The 17842-nt window shown below is 59.0% G+C and overlaps 2 protein-coding genes across 2 annotated transcripts; both read right to left on the reverse strand.

Moving 5' to 3' along the window:
- Positions 1–129: 129 nt before the first annotated feature.
- On the reverse strand, positions 130–7363 carry BESB_085110 (autophagy protein apg9 protein; the record flags this gene model as incomplete). The annotated part of the gene is made up of 5 exons (XM_029366861.1): positions 130–2429; positions 2527–3675; positions 4279–4574; positions 5137–5373; positions 5565–7363. The coding sequence occupies 5 exons, from the start codon at positions 7361–7363 to the stop codon at positions 130–132; spliced, it is 5781 nt and encodes a 1926-aa protein (XP_029217321.1).
- Positions 7364–11107: 3744 nt separating this feature from the next.
- Positions 11108–17046, reverse strand: BESB_085120 (DnaJ family Sec63 protein; the record flags this gene model as incomplete). The annotated part of the gene is made up of 11 exons (XM_029366862.1): positions 11108–11146; positions 11402–11598; positions 11888–11980; positions 12511–12669; positions 12953–13058; positions 13372–13597; positions 14076–14252; positions 14532–14618; positions 15081–15288; positions 15777–15969; positions 16492–17046. 11 exons carry the CDS (start codon positions 17044–17046, stop codon positions 11108–11110), a joined length of 2040 nt encoding a protein of 679 aa, XP_029217322.1.
- Between the last annotated feature and the right edge of the window lie 796 nt (positions 17047–17842).

The raw sequence follows: 17842 nt of genomic DNA on the forward strand, positions 1-17842 counted from the left end.
CACTCCCGGAGGGGGTGCACACGTAGACTGATACAAAGGCGCGCTGGCGGCGGTGGCAAGAAGACACAGGCGTGAAGAGACAGGGTAACCAGGCACGAAGACGCCGCACGCAGAGGAAGTCCTCGACCGTCACATCATGGAGCCACCGGGGAAGACTTCGACTTCGTCGTCGTGTCCTTCCATCGAGTCGAGGGAGAAAAGGTCTTTTTCCCTCGTGTGTTGCCTGTCCTCGCTTACGGCGCGGTCTGCGCCCTCAAACAGACGAACGCCGCTTCCACCGCGCTCCTCGGGGGCGGCTGGCCTCGGTGCACATGCAGCAGGCGACGCTACACTCTGGAGGCGAGCTGCGTCTCTCTCTCCGTCGGCGTCTGGCGCGGGATAGAGCCCAAGCCCTGCCGAAAGCCTCTGCTCCCTCGACGCAACGAGGAAGCCCGGACGCGCCTCCGACAGCAGCGTGGAAACCGAGGGAGGCAACCACATGGATGGCATCAAGTCAGATTCGCCTCTCGAGTCATGGCTGACTTCTTCGGCGCCTTTTCTGCGTCCCCGCGCGGCTCCGTCTTCCGGTCTGCCGCAGCAGGCAGCTGCTGAGAAGGGGGACGCCACGCATCCCCCTGCGAGAGACGACATGAGCGAAGCCGGCAAACGCTGAGACGCGTCGAACTCGCCGCTGCCTCCGCGTCCTCGGCTTGCCACTGGGCTGCTCACTGGGCTCGCCGCTGGGCTTGCCGCTGCCCAGCCCGTGGTCTCACAGAGAGGCTGTACGTGTCGCTGAAACCCTGTCTCCTCTTGCGCGTCCACAGTGCTTCCGCTTCCTCGTGCGAGTGGGCGGACTGCCTCGCGTCTTCTCGTGTCGGTCTCCTCGTCTCTCGCTCGGCCGTCGCCCAGGGCGTCTCGACTGCGTTCCCCCCCCGCAAGGGGCCTTGCCATCGGCTCGCTCCCTTCCTCCGGCTTCGCCCGTCCGCTTGTGGCTTCTTCCTCCTCTCTTTCTTCGTGAGAGGGCTGCTCGCCACCGCCACGCCGCGGCCGAGCGTAGAGCGACCGCGAGTGGTGTGTGCCGCAGCTCCCCGCGCCTCTCTCCTCTCTGGGCGCATGCGGCGCGTCGTGCGTGTGGGTGCAGGGGAATCTCTGGCGGAAGAGGCAGCGCGTGAAGAAGTTCAGCTGGTTCGTCGCGAACAAAATCCTGCCAGACTGCTGCTCGTACAGCCGCTCCAGCCAAAAGAAATACGACGCCTGACGTTCAAAGGGGACAGGCGGCGGGCCGCACACGTCCACGGTGGCATTCGGTGACGCCGGCGAAGAGGCGGGCGGCGAGGGAGAGCGGGCGTCTCCGTCGGCTGACGAGGACGAGTCGTGAGGGGCGATATGCCTTCCGCCTTTGTGCCCTCGCCTGGAACGTCGCGCATGCGGTCTCTTGGGCTCTCGCCTGCCTCGGTGTCTCCTGTCGTCTTCGCCCTCTCGCGACGACGGCGACTGCGCGCGTCTCCTCTTGCCTTCGCGCTTCGTGTTAAGCGCCGCCGTGCACGACGGCAGCCCATCCTCTTCTCCTGTGCCGCCGCCTCGCGCGCCCTGAGCCCTTAGAACGCCTTCCCCCGTGCCGCCATCTGCCAGGAAGCTCTCGTCCACAGACCGCTCGGCTTTCGTCTCCGACGAGTCGTCTTTGCTGCTCCGCCGTTTGCGTTTCTTCGAAGGAGACAGAGACGGCGAGAGGGTGTCTTCCGCCCGCTCTCCCTCCGTCGTGGCCTCAAGATCGCCGGCGTGTCCGCAGTGACGGCATCTCGGCGCTCGCGCGTGCTTCCCTCTCCACGCGCGCGGCGTGTCTGCATCGCTGCCGTCGCTCGCGCCTCGCCCTTCCTCAGATTCTTCTAGTGTCGACTCAGACGAAAAGCTTGTGTCCTCCATCGGGTCGTCTCCTTTTCTCCGCTGAGCTCTGCGTCTGGCGCGCCGCCTTCTGAGGCTTCTTCCTCGCCTCGCGGGCTCTCTGGCGGCATGCGTCTCATGCTCACCGCCTGCGCTCTCGCCGTCGGTTTCCGTATCCGTTCCTCGATGCAAGTTCCTTCCCGTGCAGCCCCTAGACTTCCTGCTTGCCCTCGCGCCCGCCTCTGCGTCCCTCTGTCGCGTCTCGGCCTCGCCAGGGAAGGCGTTGAGCGGCGCGAGCAAGTATGGCGGCAGCTCGTGGGAGAGGTAGGGCAGTTTCTCGATTTGCTCGCGCTGAAACGTCTCCAGGCGACGCACAAACCGCACGACAGACTCCGGGTAGCCCCAGCGCACCAGCGGACACGCCACATGAGAGGAGAGCGCGGCGTCGCTTCTGTCGCGCTCCGCAGCCTGCGACGAAGTCGAGCTTGAAGAGAGAGAGCCAGCCGCTGCAGACGGGCGCCGCCGCAAGGTGAAGGAGTCCGCGACCGCGGGCGGGAGAGGCGCCGACCCTGAAAAGAAAAACGTGCAAGAGCGCGCCAGGCGTGCAACAGAAAGCCTCGAACGCGGATGGACAGCGAAAACAGTCAACGGAAAGCCCCAGCTCACCTCTCAGCTGGGAGGCGACAATGGCCATAGAGCTCGCGAGAGAGTCGGACGCGAAGACCGTCCAGAGGGGCGAGGTGTCGTCGTACGGTGGAGGAATGCGATACGTGAGTACAAACGTGAGCGCGCTCTTCTCGATCTTCCCGCTGTTCGCACGCAGCAGCCCGGCACTTGGAGCCCCGTCTCGCCCTCCGCTGTCGCCCTCGCCAGGCCACGAAGAGGACACAGGCGCCAGACGGAACGACTGGTGCGACGCCGAGAGGCCCCTCGCGCCTCGTTCTGGGCTCGGACTGCTGTCTCGTCGTCCGCTGTCTCCTCCTGGCTTCCCCTGCTCTCCTGTCTCTCCCTCGCACCACATGCGGGGGCCGCGTGCGGCAAGGCCTTCCTCGCCGTCGTCGCCTCTCAAGCCGCGTCGAGCTTGACGCGCCCGCTCGCCGCCCTGGGGTTTGCGCAGAGGCGCCGCGTCTCGCGCGGCCGGCAGGTAGCAAGGCGAGCCGAATTTTTCGAGGTTGAGCGAGGAGAAGCAACACATGTCGCCAAAAGGCGACGAAGCGGTCGCGGCGAAGAGGAAGGCGCAGATGTCATCGCAGACTCTCGGCAAGAAGCCCCAGAGAAGGAGCGGGGTGAGCAGCACGGCGAGCAGCTCCTCGACCAAACACACAATGCGCAGGCCGTAGAACGCAGAACAAAACGACCGCATAACCACCTTGTGTTGGCTACTCACGCCCGTCACGCGCGGGTGCACCTCGTCATCTGCCTCCTCGCCACCGAAAATCGAAGCCGACTGTGCCAGGCGCGCACCGAGGCCGGCGGTCCGAGCGTGTGCAGGCGGAAGCCACGCGTGCCTGGGAGGCACCGGCGGCAGCAGCGAGAGCGACGAAGGTGCAGAGGCGAAGGCACTCTGCGCCACCGGCGCCTCCGCAGGCGAGCGCGGAAACGCAGCGCGTCCCGAGTCAGCCGCAACCTTCTTTAAGTCACCTGGAGCCGTCGCGCCGCCCGACGTAAGCGCCACGGGCGGCGGAATCGCGAAGAGGCCCGCGGGAGCCCGCCAGCAGGCGGGCAGGTGGTGCGTGAACTGAACGACGCGCATGCAGCGCTCGTAGAGAGTCAGCGGCGCGTTGACCGCGCGACAGCACCCTGAACCTGCCAGAACTGCAAAACAGACAAACGCCGACGCCAAAGACTGATGCGAGTAAAGTCTGAGAAATCGAACTCCCAGATTGAAAGGAGAGAAGGAACACGTAAAACCCTAAACCAGACAAGCAACGGCGCCCTTTGTATATACACACGGCCCACGTGTGTGTCGGTTTGAACAGTGGCGAGCATAGATGTCCAGCACCGGGCGACCATGAAGCGAGAGAGAGGCACGGAGTCTCCGCTCTAGATGGAAAGCGACACCACCCTCCCCCCGCAGAGCGGCTCGCTAGACCGCCTGAAGTCGTGGAGAATGCACGCCTGTGCAGCGACGAATTCCGAATTTAATGGGACGCAGACAGGAACACGGGAGACACAGCGGGCGCCACAAAGCACGCCACAGCTGCGACTGTGGCGCTGGCGGAGTTGCAGGCAGTCACAACAACATTCAAACACACATACGCACGTAGGCGCATACCAGCATATGCACGTGCACGTGGAGAGCGCTGCATATACGTATATATATATATATATATATATATGCAGACATATATGCATATAAGCGTATGTAGATGCGCATTTGAAGTATTTATGAGTGTCGCATTTCGCGGGGTGGCTTACCTGTGTCGCTGCCTAGTCCAGAAGCTCCTCGTGCCCCGGCAGCGTCTGGTTTGCCGGTGGATCCCACATCTCGGATGCCCGCGTAGAGGACGCCGAGAATGATGGTATACCACAGCAGATTTCGGTCAAAGATCTTGATGAAGAGGAGCGGCGTTTCGTCGAACAAGTAGAGCAGAATGAAGATCGAGAGGAGCGAGCCGATCAGGTACTTCACCAGCAGGCGAATGTGGAATACCGACGGAGAAACCGGCGACAACTGCAGATACTCATCTGCAGCCGCAGCTGCCAGACTCAGCCTGGCGACGCAGGGAAGCAAGGACGCAAGACGCAGCTAATCGTGCGCGTGAAAAAACCAAAGCCAGATACTTCACCTACGCCGAGGCGTCTTCTCTCCTCTTTCTTGCGCATTTTCTTCACTCTACTGCGCCTGTCAGGCCCCACTCGCCTGCTAACCCTAAACCCTAACCCGCTGTGTGTGCGCACTCCGGATCGAAAGGCAGTGCGAGCGGAGTCTTCCATCCAAGCCGGAAGAAGCGAGAAACGCAAGGCATGCGTTACGCCACCTCAAGCGCTCAACTTCGCCCGCCTCGCGAAACCCGCCGGCTCCTTGCGCTCTCCGTCTTTGGTTGTGTTCTCCTTTTTAAAGATACCTTCAGTTCGAGCCCCGAAGTATACACGACGCTTGAAATGCCCTCCATGCGCAGGTCTCCCCCTCACTCTGTGATGAGATACAGCCACTGCGGGAGGCCTAGGTGGCGGGGCACTACTCGTTTCACGCTAGTGTGTCTCGTCTGTGTAAATCGTTTTTTTTACGAATCTGCGAGAGCAAACTTGTCGCTGTCTGTCGCGTTCGCTCACCGCTGGTTGATTTGGTGCGGCAGTTCATTGAATTCGCGAAACACCCAGTAGGCGTAGCCGTTGAACTCGCGCCTGACGATCGACTGGCGATTGAGCCGGAAGTCTTCCGCGTGCTTCAGAAAGAAGAAGAAAAAGATAAAGAGGAAAAGCGGAACTAGAAACACCAAGTTCAGCAAAGCGAGCAACTTGAACCTCGACGCCAGCGCCGCGGCCGCTGCAGACTGGTACGGAGATAGCCTAGAGAGCAGAAAGAGACACGCACAACAGATGCAGGATATCCGACAGGAACACGTGTCTAAAGAGGCAGAGAGAAGCTATTTCTCCAGCGCCAGCCTTCAGAGGTCACGGGACTCTGTGCTGGTGGTCGCGAAGCGCCGCGTTATCTGTGTTTCCACGTTTTTGTGAATATTTCAAGGCGCCTGCCTCACTCGTCGTGTGGCGGATGGGTGAAGAGGTCTCTGTGGATGCGCTGGCGGCGGTCAAAGAGTCGGGAGAAGATGGCGCGGCGGATGTTCCACTGCATGACTTGCGTGTAGAGAAGCTTGGGCGGCAGCCAGGAAGGCAGTTTTTGCGTGAGGATGTTTTTGTTAGTCAGGGCAATGAAGTAGTTTTCTTCCCGCATGATTGTGCTGACGATGTCGAGCGCGGAGAGCTCGTTCGTGACGATGCAGAAGGGCGCCGCCTCCTGCGCCTTGAGGAGCAGCGCAGTCACTTCGGGCCAGTCGAGCAGCTGGAGGGCGGCGTCGGAAGGAATGAAGAGCCGCGAGCGGAAGTAGGTCCTAATGAGAACTGCGTCTCGACAGTTCAAGTAAGACACGGCAATGTTAAACAGCAGAAACGCGGACAGAGACACGACGTAAACAGTGCACAGCGTCTGCTTGTAGCCCCAGGGGGAGAAGGGCGAGGCGATCAACAGCGGCACCGCGCGGCACTGCTCTTCGGTTGTGCAGGAGACAATTCCTGTCCAGTTCACAAACAAAATGAGGAACCACGAGAAATAAATGGTAAAGGCCAACGCGGTCAGGTGCGCGAGATGCGCCGACAAAATTGCAAACAGGCCTCCCTCCATCCAGTACCTATACACCCCGTACAGAAACTTATCCAAGTCGGCGACGGCATCCCAAGAGCCGAGAGGCGCTGCAGCCGCAGAGGCGAACGCCGAAGAGGCAGCTCTCTTCTGCGCAGAAGACGACGCGTGCGCAGAAAGCTGCGTCGCCGTATCTGCGGCATTGCCTGTCTGCGTCTCAGTCGCAGAAAAGCCTGCTGATCCGTCACGGGGGTGGGCACAGCGACGACGCGTGCGAGTCGAGGACGCGAGAGACGCGTACGTCGCTCCTGAGTGATACCGCAGAGAGGCCGGATTCTCCAGATCCTCGCCGTCTCCTCGATGAGAACTTTGGTCAAGGAGAGGAGGAAGAAACGGAGAGAAGCCCGCGGGAGGCGGCGGGATCCGCAGGCCCAGGCGGCGCAGAGCCCCTTGCTGCAGCTTGGACAGGAGACGAATCGGGGCTGCGAGAAGCGAAAAAAAGCGATTCCCTGGCGCTGCGCCAGACGAAGAAAGCGAATAGGCTGGGAACACGGCGGAGGGGCCTGGATACCTGTCCGGCTCGGGAGGCGGCAACGAGAAAACCGGTTGGCTGAGGTAACTTGTGCCGAGGGTAGAGGACGGTGCAGCGAAAGAAGGTGAAAAACCAAAGGTGCGACGCTCTGGGGCCGACGAAAGGGTGCCCACACTGGAGCACGCAATCTGGTTTTCTGTAGCCACATGAGAGCGAGAAGCGGTATCTAGTGCCGTGGCGGACGAAGGCTGAACTGCTGTGGAGCTTCGTCCCACGATGGCGGGAGGGATGTACGACGAGGGCCCCCCATAGGGAAGGGCTGAAGAAAGTGAGCCATCTAGGAAAGGAGAATCTGATGGGTAAGGGAATGGAGAGTGAGTTACAGACCTTCGCGCCGGGTAACAGGTATACGATTCACTGGCAGGCGGTGAAGCAACGGGGATTCGCGGAGGAAGCGTCTGTCCATGGCCATCAAGCGCATCGAACGAAGAAGGGGCAGCGGCTTCAGAAGACCAGACAGAAAGGGCGGGTTGCGGTAGAGAAAGGTATGGGTGAACTGCCGCATTCGGATACTCTGTGGATTCTGCGTGTGGACAGCGGATGCGGGAAGTCCCGGCTGATTCCGCGACCGAGAGAGGGGAGCGAGATGCAGGGTGGAAGGGTTCCATGGTTCTTTCCAAAGGGAACTAAAGAAGACGCAAACAGCACAAAAGGAAGAGAAGTAACTAATACTAGCTATTCTACATGGAAAAACAAACACTGTTGTGTGGGTAACCTGTTTGAGTTTTGAGTCCCTGCTACAGTCGGTGACAGTCAAGCAAATGGTTGTGGCTGCACCGCGCAGTCAAAATGCCAAACGTTCAGTGTAGAACACTGTTTCCGAAGACGTCTGGCTCAACGCCAACTGCACCGCGTAAAAAACACCTTCCTGTGAACGGTCCTGCCGCAAAGTAACGCGAAAGAAAGCGTTCAGACCAGGGTCACCGAGGTCACTGGAATGGCGCTGCTCAATGGGAGACGAGACAAGGGAAAAAGGAGAAATGTCGGTAACAACTACTTGTGTATCGTTTGTTCCCCACCCTACCCTCTCCGCACTTCCCCATTAACCACAACACGAAAACAAGCAGGCAGTTGCCGTTCTTTTAACATTCGATTGTCCGCTTCTGACAACTACATTTTTTCAGGTGAGATGTCGTACCTGCTCCCCTCTCAAAAGTGTTGGGCAGTCGCAGCACACCACGGGGCAAGCCAATCGCCCGTCGCGGGCTCCGAGGAACGAGCAAGCTTAGACAGCGACGTCGCTCTAGCGCTGTGTGAGCATCTACGCACGTGACTCCTATGGGTGATAGCGCTGTGACGGTAATGCATGCTCCTCACGTCGCTGCTGCTGCCGTTCCCGAGAGGAGCTAGTGAGGGAGGCGCAGCCGCACAGGCGCTGCTAAATGCTTCCGATCAAGCGGCAGAGAAGCGGATAGAGAGGAGAGGAAAGCTTGCTGCCTCTGAAAATTTAGAAAAAATAAAAACGAAGTGAGCCTCTCTGGTGTATATACACCACGGCTACAGCTGGCTTACAGAACAGCCGCGCAGCCGCGAGAGGCCTATTTTGCCGCATACAGGGGAACCGGTGACGTTTGGAAACAAAGCGATGGCCAACAAGCGAGAAGGCGAGAACGAACCACGCATTAACGACAGAATCCACACATTTACTCTACTACGAACAGGTAGCGCCAACCGATGGAATGTAGAGGGTGCCCGCACTGAAGGCTGAAGCCCCGCTTGTGGCACTGTGCCACGGACCACGATGGTGGTTTTCAGATAGTCTTTGGAGCGACGCACGTCTCTATGGAAATGCCCCTTATTGCACCTGCTGGGAGAGGAGCGATGGATTTGAGGCGAACGGGTGCTCACCTATATGGCTGGCGCGGAGTGACTGGGCGATTGTGTCGATACGCAAACTTCAATTGTGCGTGGACGGTCTTCGAGTATGCAAAGTGAAACTGCTCCGCATACTTCGTGCCGGCTAGGCAATGAATTGTGCTTCGGGTATTATGCAACAGACAGGGTAAATTTTTGCTAGAAAGGGCATGCCGTGGCGCGCCGTCTCTGGTATGGACAGTCTTTCGTGCCATCCTCAAATGAACCACTGCCTCTCTTCCTGTTCCGAAACGTAACATACGCAAGTTCCAAATGTGGCGCTTATCTGAAGGAGCAACAGTGGAAAAAGAGCGCAAGATGTGTGCGCAGCTTCTTGTTCAAGGCGAAGAGCTTTGCTGTGCATGCATTGACTCAACCTGGCTCAGAGTTTGGCAAGTAGTAGCCTCCCACTGGCGGCGGGGCGAGCCAACATGTTTTATTAGAAAAAACGAGCCTTTTACACTGTAACGTTTTATGTTACGGGTGCGACCACGCCCTTCGTTCACGCCGCTTGCCCCTGCAAGCTACAACGCCTACCAGGCTTACGCTGCATCAACCCCCGGTAGTAATCACGCAACTGTGGAGTGCGCTCATCCAGACTGATACATGCACTTCATGTTCGTAATATGGAGGAGGCCATGCGAGAACGCGACCTGTTCAGATTCCGCCAGGAATTGGAATGAACCGAGGCCAATTGTATGCAGCGAGGTCCCGAGCAAGCGTAGGCCTGGAGGTTGCAGCCACGGTCTTTTCTGTTGAGCACATGCCTGGCGCAACGTACCTTGTCAGGAGGCACATGCCATGCAGGAGCGTAAGGATGCATGCACGTGTTCGAAAACCCTGTTGCTTCGATGCCTGGGAGAGACGCGGGAGAAGTCAAGCATCTTGGCAGCTCACACAGGGGAACTGGTTCAGTGGGACTCCCTCTAAGAAACTGTCGGATTCGCACGGTGCACATGACTATGTCCGACACTGCACATGCACAGCCCATGTGCGCATTTCCTGTCGCTTCGATGCCATTTGGGGGCGTGAAAACCCGACGCAGGGGTGTGAGGCGTCCCTATTCAGACGCTTTTCGCGGCAGCTGTGCGACAGGCCGCAGGCTCGCCAGGGAGGGCGTTTAGTACCGCGAGAAGAGCATACAGCATCGATGGGCAACAACGCTGCGACTGACCTGACACGCCGCTCAGCTTACCGCACGCACCTTATATGAGTATCCCACGCATGGGTTTAATAGGTGAACGGAAACAGATCCTCAAATCTATAGTCGACTCACAAAGCGTTGACACTTTTCCCAGAGCCGCATGCTACCACAGACCACTCAGACAAGCTCGCGTGTTCCATCTGCAACACACGCATCCCCTGAAGCGTCCGTACGCGAACTGTAGGCCGCAGCGCAAATACGAATGCAGCATGCCTCTGGTTGAGCCTATACCGAAGTCTCCCGCGAGTGCTGCTGTGCGCATGGATGCATGTATGTCTGTCAGCCCATGCATTTTATCCGCGCACGTGTGTCGTTGCAACGGCTCGAGCGAGAGAGCGCATCCAAATGGAGAGGACCCCGTCGATCTCGGGAGACACCGGCAGCTGCCCACGGACAATTCATGCGAAGGTGCGACAACGTAATGCCCATATGCGCTGGGCGCAGCACAAGGAGAGCCGCACTCTCCGCCGCGGAGTTCTTCCACACGTTGCTCGCTTCGTTCCAGCGGACTGAAAAAGTCGAAAAAAGTTGCGGAGAAGCGAACGGAAAGCGTACGTTGCCACGTACTACAAACCCTAAAACTCGTCCTTTGCTCAGCGGCGTTCCCTCTCAACGCCTTCGCGAACATGGCTCTCCAACGAGACAGAAATGACTCAGCCACCAGACGATGCACTCTACGGCGACGCCTCCATGTATGTCCGAACTGTATAAGCTGGAGAAGGCTCCACGCTCCGAAAGGCGCACGTGCTGCGACTCCGCATCCAACAGAATCCCGCACACAGTTATACGGTCGAATACACACGTAGGAAGCACACACTACATACACACGTGTAAAAGATATGCACACGCAGATGGGCATGTGGCAGCAGAAAAGCAGAACACGTGGAAGACCTCCCCTGCTGAGTACGTCGGCTGCAAGAAGATGAACGAGAGGGGCACTGGAGACTTAGCATGCCGCAGCTAGCACACACACGCTGGAGAGACGCTCATGCTCGCCACGCCAACGGGGGGCGGCCGGGGGGGGGGGAGGGGGGGAGGGGCACTGTCCTACGGTTAACCTACTGAAACGCAGCGACTAATGGACATACAGACACATGCACCGAGCAAGCTTCATAGACAGACGTGTTCACGTGGCACGGCGAGGCGTCGAGGCGAACGGACGAGACGCGTGGATCTCGCTACAAACCGCACACAGCTGCGAAAACGAAACGCAGAGAAAAAATCAGAAGCGCGAGTCCCTCGACGAGTGACGAGGAAGGAGCTCCGCCCGCGACCAGCAAGAGGCATCGCTCCATCACTGACCCTCTTTCTCAGCTCCGTTTTGCTCCTCTCCCTGAAGGCAAATGGACGAGACGCAAGGCTCACGCACTCCCTGCACACCCCCCAGTCACCCAACGGGCCTGAGCCCACGAGACCGCTGTCTACGTGGATTCGCGCGACTGACGAATACAAGCACGCACCTGTCGCCATTTCGCTGAAACTGTATATGTGCCCATGTGAAATACAGAGCTGGCGAGAAGGCTGAGCAAGGCTGTGCGAAACGATCGGGTCGACGAAGACGACCGGGCTGCCGCATGTCTCAACATACCGATACAGTCTGTGGACTCGCGTTTTCGTTTTTCGCGCTCGCTGCAGCCGTTGACGGCGAAGTCTGCGCGGCGCCTTGCGCGCTTCCGGCGGCGTCCTGCGGCTTCGCCTCCTCCGGTGCCTTCTTCTTCACGGCCACGCGCATGTTTTCGTCCAAGTCGAAGCTCTCTTCTTCGTCGCTCGAGTTGTAAATCTCGCCTGCGGGAGCGGAACGCAAAACAAGCGGGACAGAGTCGGATCCAGAGAGCGCATCAAGAGACAGTCCTGCAGCGAAATTTCGTGCAGCGAGCCCTCCTGTGCCATCGCCGTGAGACTCTCGGCCCGCGGGCTTCCTTGAGCAGAATCACGCCGCGCCACAAAGAAGGGTGAGCCGCACCGACGCAGACGCCAGTGTTCTCTGGCGACGCGCCGACGACGGGGTTCAGCAGCAACGACGCCCACACTTTATAACTTAGATTCCTAGTTCCTGGCTGTATGGTACGCTTACCGAGCATTTGCTGGAAGAGAGTGGGTTCTTCGTCCAGGCGCAAATCCTCAGGGTGGATCCACACCGGGCGCGGTTTCTCCTCAGGGTGGTAAGCTGCAGGCAGGCAAGGACACGAAAAAATGAGGCCTGTTCACCATCATATCCCACTATTGTCGGCTTCTGCGCTCCTCTTCCTTCCTCTCTCCGTTCTCCTCGCGAAGGCCCAGACAGACAGGCACTGGAGAGTACCTGTCTACCTCTGCTTTCGCGCTCCTCGAGCTCCTTCTGCACCAACCCCGTCCCCCCCCCCCCCCCCCCCCCCCCGCTGAAGATAAACCCTAGGGCGTCTCTCCTCTGTCTAATCGTCCACGCGTACGATCCGCTGTGCTGCGGAATCAGCGAGAAGCCTGAACTGGTCGGCCGACACACGCCCAGAGGCAGGCGCTCCGCAGCCAGTCCGCCGCATGCAAACGGGGACTATCCAGACACACAGAACTGATACCCCGCCTCGCAGCGCCGTCCTCGAAAAAACCAAGCTCCCCCCAAGGTGTCGCCCGCATCACTGGAATGCGTTCTACCCCGCCGCAAGTTCCTCAGGAGGGTCATTCGGCTTTCCGCAAACGCCCAACCGCGTTTGCACTCACCTCTGAATTCGATTTCAGCCGCGCAGTCGCAGCCCGAGTAGGAGTCGCACATGGCGAGGGCGATAACGCTCTGCTTCCCCACGCGATTGATGCGGAACTGGATTCGCTCCTCCACCACGCGCTCAGGCGACTTGCAGCGAACAAAGTTTAGCACGCGCCCTGAACACACACGCGGGCGCGCCGACCGAAAGACTCAGCAAAACGAACTAAAGGCCAGGGCGGCCCGTGGACACTCAAAAGAGAAAGCCGCGCCGGCGCCAGCTGTGCGGCGCCGGAAACCCGCCAACACGACGCGGCAGAAAGGCTCCGCCCGGTGCGAGAGTGACCCGAGAAGCAGAGGAAAACGTAGGAGGAACGGAGGAGAAGCAAAACGACTGTGAAGGGGCCCGCAGAGAGGAAGAACCTGGAGACGAGAAGCGGCGCAAAAGAGAAAATGAATTACCTCCAGTGGACGCGCTCTCCGACTTGTCGATGAGGAAAATCCACCACTCTTCGTACTTAGCCAACGGCAGCAGAGGCGCGTGGACTGCGCCCGCCGCCTCGCCTTCCTGCAGCGCCAGACACGCAAACGAGGGCGCGGAACTCTCTGAAGTCCTTAAAGCAAACGGCAGCGCAGGTGCTCGGCACACACAGCAGCGAAGCTCCCCGCCGCGGGAGAGGACGGCGCGCACGCCAAAAAGAATTCCCGAAGCGCCGTAAAAACTGCGCCGAATCGACACCCACGAAGAGAAAACGCGACCGGCACGACAGCACACACGTCCATCCAACGAATTTCCATACCAACCTACGCAAAGAGATGGGTGTGAAGAAAAGAGGCCGTCGAGAGATCTCTTTTGTGGTGCAAGTCGGAGAAAGCCGTACCTTGAGATTCATGCGCGTGAGAGTGACCTGGCAGGTGGCGAAATCGCCGACGACGATTTCTGATTCGTCCTCAACGAAAACTGTCGCGTCCATCTTCATGCGCGACACCTGGTGGCAGAAAGCCTGAACGTCCAGCTGCTGCGAGGGATCCATCTCGACGAGCCCCTTCCGCTCCTCCGGATCTTGCCGCAGGAAGTCGCCCAGCTCGCGAGCGGCGTGCTTGCCTCTGCAGATTGAACACCAGGGAATGGGCACACGCTCATCTGCATCCCCCCCCCGAAAGGCAATCTCTAGCGCACAACTGTGTCCTGCTGCGCAGTCCGCAGGACCGCAACCCCGACGCGTCGCGCACCATGAAGGTGGGTAGAGAAACGAAGACACAGATAAAAAAATAGACACGAGCCATGCAGAGGACTACTCTCTGCGCACGTGGATGCATCCGCCTGCGGACGCCGTCTGACAAAGTAGAGTGGCGTGCCAAGGCGCATGCGGGAAGCAAAAAAATGCTCCCTCACGACCGGCCCCGCAACCCCCCTCTAAACCGTAAACCCACCCACCCCCCTTTCCACCCCCTGAAAGCCTTGAGCACCGGCGCGTACGCCGCCCCGGGCGCGGCAGCGAGCCACCCCCCCTCCCCCCCCCCTCCCCCCCATGTGTGTTTCGCGTGGTGGCGAGCTGGAGATCGGGCTGGAGAGTTTCCTCACCGCTGGCAGTGCCGCACGACGTCGGGCGTGAAGTGAGGAACTTGCAGGAGCGTCGAACAGCGACTGTCGAGGCCCTGTACCAGGCACCTGCGGAACTCGATGACGGATGTCGCCGCGTGGAGCCAGTCGCTCAGCACGCAGATCTCCGCCATGCACTGGGTGATTGGCAAAGACACCCTGCGCGCAAACACAGAAAGAAGGAGCGAAAACGCGTCCAGGCAACGCGCCTGCAGAGCTGAGATGACCCACAAAGAACGCAAAGAGGACTGAGATGCAGCGAGTAAGAGCCGCGGCCTCGGATTCGTCGCCTTACGTTCAGAGGCGGGCTGAACAAACAGCTTGCGAAGAACATGGGAAGAGTGATCGAGGCGCACGCAGCACGTCAGAAGGCACACAGAGGACCAGAAGATGAAAAGAAGACAACATCCCCACGCATGACAACCGTGGCAAACGCACTTCAAGAGCTCGTCGAGTACACCGCGCAGCCGATCGCTCATGAGGTGGTGGAAGCGCTGCATGTGGGCAAGGATGAGGTAGTAGTTCCTGCGCACACCAGCAGAGCGACATCAAGAGAAATCGTGACGAAAGGCAAGGCTCACGCCAGAGCAAAAGACGCCAAAAACGGAAGAGCTGCGAGACAGAAACGCGAAACGAAACGGAAATCAGACTAGACCGCGTCCAGAGAACGATGAACAAGCCACGCAAGACGAACAGAGGGGGAAAATGAGCGTTTTTCTGGAAAACGAAGGTGTGCAGGATGAGGTGGACTGCGTAGGCAATCAGTAGAAAACCATCTCGCTGCAATCCTCGTTCCGTCCTCCGTGACTTATAGTCCGTGCAGATACAGCACTTTCTATCTCGAGGCCCACTGTAGTTGTCTTGATGCGAAGACTTCCCCTCGTGCACTAGCTCCAGCCTTTGATTTACTCCTTTCTTTCTTTTTTCCTCGTTCAGTCTGAAGCACGTCCGAGGGCACAGCATGCGATTCATGCTTCGCTGTCTCACCTGACGATGACGGGCGTGTTCAAAACGCGTTTCTTCGGCTCCACGACATGGTCGATGATCGCCCGCATCTCCACGTCGTCCTCCTTCTCGACAGACATCGCGCGGCTCTCGCCCGAGGCACTGAGGTACTCAGGGAAGTTCCGCAGGCGACTGCCTTCTGTCATGTAGTGCGTGAGGAACTGAAGGGTCTCCACTAGCACGCCGTTCGCTGAGCAGCGGAAGTCAGAGGCGACAGCAACGCGGTGCAGCGCATGCAGGCCCGCCCAAACGGCTCAGAATGACAAGAGAATCGAACAACTTGACCGATCCAGGCATCACCGCAGAACGCGAAGGAACAAAAGCGCGCAGATCTGCGAGAGTGTGTTGCCGCCGCGCAGCGAACGACACATGGACGAGGGAACGCTCGCGCCGCACTAAGGCGCCCGCTCAACCGCGCGCGTGCTCAAGACGCTCGGCGACAAGACAGTGCGTCAGAAAAGCGCTCTCCACAACTCGCCTGCTTCGCGATTCCCTCTGAAGCGGATGAAGTGGAACCCGAAAGTGGAGGTTGGACGCTGCTGCGACGCGCGGAGCTCCGGCACGCTCGGCAGCGACGGCGCCGTTTCCCGCCCCATCCCTTCCCCCCCACCCCCCCCCCCCAGGCACCCAACGACGAAGCCAGCAAACGGCCGAGAGCGCAGCATGACTTCTACTTACGCGCATATTTCTTTTGTCGCTGGTAGTAGCATATGAAGACCATGGGAAGCAGAACAAGGAGAAAGAGAAAGAAGCACGAGAGAACCAGCAACTGATACTTCTCCTCGACCAAGAAGCGCGGCAAACCCATGCCAACTTTCATGTTGCCTGGCCCGTCGGGGTTCCCGTACTTCTCGTAGTTCGCCTTGGCAGTCTGAGTCACACGCCAGACAAAGGATGCAAACGTTCGACTGCAGTCAGAGGAGGCGCCGTGAACTTGCCTCCGCAGAACTTCATCTGAATTAACAGACTGCGTCAAAGACGCGCAGAGATACGAGTCGCCGCGGTCCTTCTCCACCTGCGCCGGCGTGCGGCTGCCTCACACTCCGCAGAGATCCCCCTGCTCGGCACACGCGGCGGAAGCCGCGGGCGAGAGCGACACGCAGACGCCTGCTCATAGGCCCACACGCACTGAACGTAGTCGAACACTGGAATCAGAACACTTCTACCTGTCTTACGCAGCCCTCTAGAGGCGTGTCTCCTGCAGTCGTACAGAACGGTAACTGGAGCGCAGGCAGAGCACACCAGATACCAAACCAGCCACGCACACACAGGCGGAGCCTGGGAGCACCCGACACGTTCGGAGGCAACACGCGCGAGTGAGAAAAGGCCGCCATATAAGACTTCTTCTGGATGAGTCTCCTCAGCTATTTTGCGTGCGAAGGCTGGCACGCACAGGATCTGTAAGGGATTGGTAGGCCTTTGCAACCAGAATGAATTTCGCTGCGCTAGTCGGGTCGTTGACGTTCTTGTCCGGGTGGTACTTGAGCGACATCAGGCGGTACGCCTTCTTTATTTCTCTGTTTGTGGCGCCCGGCTCGACTTGCAGAATGTCGAATGGATCGAACGTCTTGAGGTTTTTCATTTCCGGCAGGTTGACGCAGAGGTATAGGAGCGCAAGCCAAGCAAGCAACAGCGCGAGTTTCTCGACCCACGCGTAGCCGCCTAACACGCGTTTTGTCCACCGATCCGCCTGAGCGCTCTCGCGCTCTCTCTTCTTCACGCACTCTGAACACTTGCAGTGTACGTACACCGAGCCCGCCTTGGTCTTCTCCGGGTAGCGTTTCGCATACGATCCCGGGTAGAAGACCTTCTTCAGGGAGAAAAAGGTCCAGGGGACGACTGTGCAGAACGAAACAGTGCAGAGATAAAACATAAATGCACTGTCGTCGTAGTCCAGCAGCGGCTCGCGCTGCTCTTCCTTTGTGAACGTGTCACGAAACTGCGACATTTTGAAGTAGGAAAAACGGGTGTGGAGGAGGAAACTCGAAACCGAAAACCGCGCAAAGCGGCCAGAGGCGGCGCACCAGCCGAAGGGAGAAACGGAGGACGATTACAAACGAGGACAAACACAAAGGAACATGTGACAGAAAGCAGGAAAGCGGCACCGCCAAGAACGAAGAAGAGAATGACGAAGAGGACGGGCGAGGGCGGAGAAAATGTGGGCGTGTCGAGGAAAGAGGCGGAAGAAACGACCGGGGGCAAAGGCACGCAGGTGAGTGAAGATTCGAAAATCGAAGGCGGCGAAGAAAGAGAGGACGTGAAAATCAGGTCGCGTTCCCCCGGCGGAAACGCGCGACACGCTGTCGTACGAAGGGTGGCGGTCAGGCAGCCTCAGGTTCGTGAGGCAGCAGAAACGCTTGAAACGGTACACACAGGAAGCGAAGAGGAAAGTCCGTGGTCGTCTAGAGACAGTGAAGCCCGACGCGAAACCGGTAGAGAAGACGAGGCGTGTCGAGACACCAAAGAAGAGACGGAGGGTTTTCCTCTCCGTGCACCACCTGCGAGTCTACCGCCCCCTTCAGCATTATTTTCCAGGCGTATGAACTTGCTTCAGGAAAAGGGGGGAACAGAGGACGAGGGCCGCGTCAGGCATCCCGGCAGCGGCGAAGCCTCTTCCTGCGGTTCGGGAACGCCAGCGAGAGCACAAGACAGGAGGGCAGATAGAAAACCTGCCCGGGAGAGCCGTGTTTAGTCGCAGTGCAGGCAAGAGCAAGAGAAACTACCGTGTACGCTCGCAAAGTTGG

Source organism: Besnoitia besnoiti, chromosome VIII (genome assembly GCF_002563875.1).
Source record: "Besnoitia besnoiti strain Bb-Ger1 chromosome VIII, whole genome shotgun sequence".
Lineage (NCBI taxonomy): Eukaryota > Apicomplexa > Conoidasida > Eucoccidiorida > Sarcocystidae > Besnoitia > Besnoitia besnoiti.